The 6,671-nt window shown below is 36.2% G+C and overlaps 2 protein-coding genes across 9 annotated transcripts in view; one reads left to right on the top strand and one right to left on the bottom strand.

Annotated features, from left to right (window-relative positions):
* The window catches only part of LOC128887565 (uncharacterized), a 191,656-nt gene that overhangs the window by 3,868 nt on the left and 181,117 nt on the right, over positions 1-6,671 (top strand). The window lies entirely within an intron of this gene.
* The window catches only part of LOC128887559 (lachesin-like), a 175,552-nt gene continuing 169,248 nt past the window's right edge, over positions 368-6,671 (bottom strand). For all 7 annotated transcript variants that reach the window (XM_054143579.1, XM_054143580.1, XM_054143582.1 and 4 more), the window contains one exon: positions 368-6,502. In XM_054143579.1, coding sequence (XP_053999554.1) covers positions 6,258-6,502 — 245 coding nt within the window. In that variant the 3' untranslated portion in view covers positions 368-6,257. The remainder of the gene's footprint in view (positions 6,503-6,671) is intronic.

Here is a 6,671-nt window from a genome sequence, read left to right as displayed (position 1 = left end):
GTATGTATATATATATGTATACATACATATATACATACATGTACGAGTATGTATATATATATATATATTGCAAAATATATATTAAGGCCAGACCATTCGCACGAGAGGACGATTCGATCGTCCATCATAAAAGGCTATCCACTTTCGCATCCTTAATTGTCATAATTTTTTCTTTGTTTTCGTCGTCGTTTACAAATCGGCACACGGATACGCGTCGAGAAATACTAGTTTCGCTTCTTAACAAATCTACCGTTACTAATCTCGCGTGAAATGAAATTGTCAAGCAGGGAAAACCGCTTCTGAGTCAGTAGAATTCACACGGTTGACAAAATCGATTCAAAATGATCGTGGGAATTTCGAGAAATTGATATAAATAAATATACTTTACGTAGACTTTTCAATGAACTCTATAACGAACATTGCTACAAACAAGTAAAAACTTCACCAATTTCTCTTACTTATTAACGTAATAAGATCAGCGTGGTACTTTTATATTCTTAAATATCGCAGTTGTTATAAACGTATAACAAAATTATTTAACTTTTTGCCACTTCGCGTTTCTGATCTTTATGAAAAATAATAACAATTACCGAGAAACTAACAAAAGATTATAGTAAATAAATGTACCAACTATAATTAAAAGTATGCGATCGCATGACGTACCTTGTTCTCAACTTTTGTACTCGGTTGTTTCTCTTGCGATTTCTCAGGTATTCCTATACAAAATCCAAGATTTCCATCCGATCCTTTCAATGGCCAAACCGAATGACTCGTCAACGGAAGTATTTACATCCTCGTGGAACCATTAACAGCTGAGTGACGTATTAGAATATTTTACAATACATTCCCGACACGATTCTTTCTTCTAAGCACAAATATACATTCCTTCGCCTGCACGTTTGACAGTAACGTTAATTTTGCGAACGAAAGTATTATATTGTTGCCACGAAATGGAAACAATTACATTTGCCAGGGAATTGCTACAGCAATTATCATTCAGATGAATTTAATTTAATTTTTTAACGACAAACGAATAGAAATTTGATGTAAACCAGGCTGCCGTGATAATTCTTTTCATTTCTTGTTGCTTCGGGTAATTTTCAAAGTTTCGAAGAGATTTCCCACGGCATTCTACGAATATTAATACTTGCATTCGTGTCACCGAAACGTGGAAGGCCGATTTAATTATTATTTGATTTTCTCTTTGTATTTATAACTTACGTTCTATTACATATTTATATATATTATATAACCGTGGTGAACACCTACATTCAACAATCCAATAATTTCAATAATATCATTTCATCCTATTCCGTATTTTACACAATCTACACATAAATGCATGACTTCTTTTCGTAGTTGTCATCGACCCACTTTTGCAAAACACTTAAACGACACGCTCGCGGCTGGGATTCGAATTTCGTACAATTGAAAGCATCTAACTCATTCGGGATGGTCTAATCGTGGAATTGGAAAATTAAGAAATTATACGAAATTACCAACTCACTGAAAAGCTTCTATTAAGTCTAAAACTATTAGGTTCTCAGAATTGTAATATACCCACATCTTAATAATCGAATTTTTTAATCTTCAACGTCCCAAACATTAAAAATTTGTGAAGTTTAAAATATTGCATTTCTGGGATAGTTAAACTTGCAAGGTCCTAAAATTTACCCATTTCTACGTTTCCAAATTATCGAATTTTCTATCTCGAGTCTCAAACTCTTGAATACTTATCCTTCCACCAAATTCGATAATTTGATATCAATTGTTTTCAATCGACGACCACTTTGAACAATTCTATTTTCAGCCAACTAAATAATTGAATCTCACCTTTCCAATGCAATAAAAAAAAAAAAAAAATATTCCGAATTTAATAATGATCCTCCATGACGTAGAAAAATAACGAGTAAAATATTTTCTTGGTCAAAAAAAAAAAAAAAATTCCATCCCGAACGAGTTGAACAATTTATAGAAGCTGGAGTTGATTACACCTCAACTTCCAAATAAAACAAAACACCGCTACGAATTAGTCGCGCTGTCCATACAAAATATTCAAATACGGCGCGTGTTACTCATTGGCTCGTCACCGAGTCGTGAAGTAACACTTGTCGTACGTTGTTGTAAACATTGCATTTGTTAATTCGCGGCCGCGTTATAAGGAATAATACGTACGCAACAGCATTGCAAATATTTATGATCGGACACCGTGCTGTTCGACGTCGATCAAAAACATTCGAAGCGAATGCAAACGCCAATAAAAGGATGAAAAATATATGTATGTATATATATATATATATATATATTTGATAAATAAAACGCAACGTATTTTCCCCAAAATTCACACGTATTTGGCACGTTCTTTCAAATAGGTGAGACGAGCAATCTTTTCACTTTCTTTTTCGCGTTATCCTCCGGTGGTTGATGTATAGTGATTCATATAAAAATTTCGTGATCATCGGGTGTTAAATCAATGGTCCTTAAAATATACTTAAGTAGGTAGGTTTTAGGCAACATTTTGACTGGTGTCATTCTGAAATTACAGTGTAGGCGTTAAAAATTAACAGTGGACTAAAATTTAGTTTGGTCAGTGATTGAAGTTTCAATAGAATGTGACCGATAGCCCCTAAATTTCGAATGTGTTAGCTTTTACTAATTCGCTAATTGTTCAAACTTTCAGTGAAACGTAAGATTTCACAATTAATACAACGAAAACTATCGTAAAATTAGATCAAACTAATAAGATTATAACGTATCGTTCGCTTTGAGGTTTTAATACTTTTGCTGGTTATAAGAACAGATTAAATTTACGTAGAAAAAATACCAAGTTAATATAGAGAAAGTATTTATATTTAATGTAGAATATTTATTCGGAAAAAAATGCTCGCAATTTTAAATGAAATCTACTTCCATTATATAACCAAAGATAGAATATCTTAAAAACAAACGATCCAACGACACTGCTGTCACGAAACTAAAATCTACTTTTCCAATATCCAATATCAGAACCATCGTACCGATCAAACGATTCCCTAATTCGCTTCACTAAAACGACTACAGTAATTCCTGAATGCAAAAATGTAACCAAAAAACGCCAAAAATAGTTTATTTACACAAACGCACACGATTGCTCGCACCTTTTCTACGTACGACTCGTACGTATATTTTATAAGATTACATGTATATAACCGCGGAAACGTACTCCCACGCACACATACACACATACACACACCCATGCACGCGCGTTCGCAAGTCACCCGTGATTCGTGATTCGCGGAGATCGATACTCGACGATACCGGTGTCGTTTTTTGTTTTTCTTTACTCGTTTTGTTGTTGTTGTTGTTGCAAAAGCAAAGGAATACGTTTCTTACGATAGCTCCAGGTATTTCCTCCTTTTACCTTGTTTTTACGCTACGGTCACGATGAAAGCTCGTCTCATATACGAACAACGCGGGCATTCTGCGTGCATGCGTACCGATAGAACAGTATCGAAAGCACGGGAGACAACTTTAATTAACGACTTTGCGCTCGCTCGACTCTGTACCGTTTTCGTGGCCAACGGGGAGGAGGGGTGAGGGGGAGTGTGGATTTTCGCGGTAATGGGTGCAAAACGTGTCCGCACGCCGAATGAATAATTATACATCTTCGCGGGGTTGCGTTTATCGTTATTGTTACAAGCGACTCGATCGCGATTTGCATAATTCTCGCGCGCCGAGATAAGCGGAAATTCAAGTAGATGCGAGACGGAAATGTTTCGCCTTTGATCGTTGCTCGCGTCTGTACAATTCGTTCTTTGTTTCTTTCTTTCTTAGGTGAGATAAATTCCTTTTCGCAACTAATTCAAAAGTATAAAACGAAATATTGAAAATCGGCAAGCTAAACGATTCCATTTGGAATGAATAATTCGTTTTCGGCTTGTAACGATTACCGTAAACGCAATCCAGTTGTACAATTCTCAGCGTTTAATACGAATCTAACGATCGCTCGATACTTGTGTTCTCCTAACCGTTGCTTAAAAATGTAAAAGCATACTAGTACCTATAACGAATCAGGGATATGTATGGATATGTATGGATTATTTCGTACCAAAAGTCATTCGAATAAAAGTAGAATTCTCCTTCGATGATACCTACGTCACAAGTATAGTGCACAAGATATTCATATAAACAAAATCTCTTAAATTTTAACAACCTCTGCAATTAATATTCCATTATTAACAACAATCAATGGACCAACTACAAAATTATCCCATTTATGTTAAGAAACGATAAGATGCTTCGGAATAATTCCCATAAAAAGTTCTCCGTTTTGATCATCTATGTCCAGAACGTTATCGATTACCCGATTTTCGTTAATAACGCGAAAGAAGTGCGCGGGATGACGAGCAACGTTCACGTAACTGGATTACACCGACGTGTATATTTATCAAGATTGCTGATACTCTCGTCAGCGATCGTAATAATGCGTCACGTCAACAGAACGAGCGAAAGAAGAACAGAGATACGCGAGACGGGAAGAGCGACGGAAATAAAAACCGTGTCTGGGGGTTTAATAATTCTATCATTGCAACAGATCAGACAATCGACGGTCCATGTTGAACAGAGAGAAAGGGAGAGAAAGAGAGACCACGGTCGAACATGCAGTGCTAACGAGATATCTCGTTAAGCCTAGGGACAATCGCGCGTTGGACTTGTTCGACACGACGAGATTCGCGACGATCTTCGTTACCGTTACGTTTCTCCGATATTCGTTAGAATATTAATTTCACGTTCGCGGTTTATAATGCCGTTGCCGTGGATGGCGTTGTAAACGTCGATCGCTTTAATCTGAATAAACAAGGTATCGTTTACCTCTACCAATAAACGAAATCGGACGAGTGCGCTCGAGGGATACTCTCGCTTTAAAAGTTAATGCGGGTCTATTCGACAAACTTTTTTTAAGCTAAGTGTAAATCGTTCGAAGTTGGCTTGAAATTTCGAAAGCTGGCCGAGGATTAATGATACGAAAACGAAAGATTGGGGAGGTGACATTAACCCTCGGCACTTCAAACATTTTTTTTTTTAATTTTGTTTTCTACAACTCTCTATTATTTCATGTGTTCTATTCTGATTCTGAAAGTTGTAGTACGTACCTTAAGAAATGTTAAATATAAAGCGTTTTCTTTGGATAAGTTATTTCTAATCGTTTCGTATGTTATTTAAATTTGATACGCACTCGACCCTGAAATTTAACTCGAAAGAAACCTAATCAATTATATTCACCATCGGAGTAACTACAATAAATTAACAATTTATGTAACACCTGGTATATTTAAAACCACTTTAAAATATTCTCTTCGGTCTCATTCTTTCGCTGAAAGATCACGAGTGCTGCATTGAAGTGTGGATTTGCACATGGGTCAAGTAGATCACCGAGTAACAGGTGGATGGTAAAATTGCTCTAACGAGACGTGTCTCCTTAATTGGGGGGAGATAAAAACGTTCACTCTGGCAATGGAAAAATTCAAATTCATTGCTTGCTAAGCCGTCGTGCACACAGGAAAGGTTACGTGCGTGCCGTTTACAAATTTCCAACGTTGGCGCCGTGAAAAAAGTATCCAAAAATTGTTTGGGGTGAGATATCGAAACTTTCTTACACCTTCTAATTTCCATTTGTTTATTTTCCTCGGAGGGTAGTCAACACAAAACAAAACTCCGTCAAATTATAGAATTCTAAACATTTATTGCGTCAACGAATAACAATAAAATTAACAAAATTAATTAACATAATAAACGTACATAAACTACGCTACATTTTAACATAAAATTTGAAAAAAAAAAAATAAAATTGAATCAAATACAACAGATTATGCAGTTAGAAACAATACAAAGCTCAAACAAAATATGATATACAACTAGATTATACAATAATATCCTTTCCTCGTTACGAAGAACGATAAGAATATCTCGACATAAAAAAAAAGAATAACTGCCCCGAATAAATTGTTCAAACTAAATTTTTAACTTAATCAAATTTCTTAGAAGAATAATTTAACATTACGACCAGGTATCATCGATGGAATATCAAACGAATGATATAATCTCGATAAGAATCACACAAAACGATACTTTCAATCGACTTGGTTTCTTTCGCTATCGATCGGTTAACGCAGCAAAGAGTTCGTCAGTCATCGACACGATAAAAACAACCATTAGCTCTCGTCTTAGAAGTAGACGCCTCGTTTCGCTCGTCTGGCGCATCTTAACATTCTTTTCTCTTACGTCAAAGCAAACAGGTGGCACGATGCTATCAGAAGGATGCAAGTGGCGGATGGTAGAGTTTCGTACGACGATGCGGATGCGCCGTCACCGTCGAAAAATGGTTCCAAGGTTGACCCCGTTTCCCGCAAGGAACCCTGGTACACGTTATTCAGTCTGTGATCACGATCGCCGATCGATTCCTGGCCGTCGATGTCCCCTCGACGATCGCCAATTTTCTTCGAGTGCTTCGGCAGGTCCATGTCTAAACACACGAAATGGTAGAATACTTAATTAATGAGGAGAAAGTCTAACATAAAGTTAGATATTATTCGTGTCTAAAGGGGCTTAAAGGGGTTAGAATACTTGAAAATAACGTCTTCGAACAGACAAGTTTATGGATAATATATTACAAAGAAATACCAGGATTTGTA

The sequence above is a fragment of the Hylaeus anthracinus genome, unplaced genomic scaffold (genome assembly GCF_026225885.1).
Source record: "Hylaeus anthracinus isolate JK02 unplaced genomic scaffold, UHH_iyHylAnth1.0_haploid 11989, whole genome shotgun sequence".
In the NCBI taxonomy this organism is placed as follows: Eukaryota; Metazoa; Arthropoda; class Insecta; order Hymenoptera; family Colletidae; genus Hylaeus; species Hylaeus anthracinus.
Note: the sequence above shows the minus strand (reverse complement) of the source record. Positions and strands in the feature narration are given on the sequence as shown.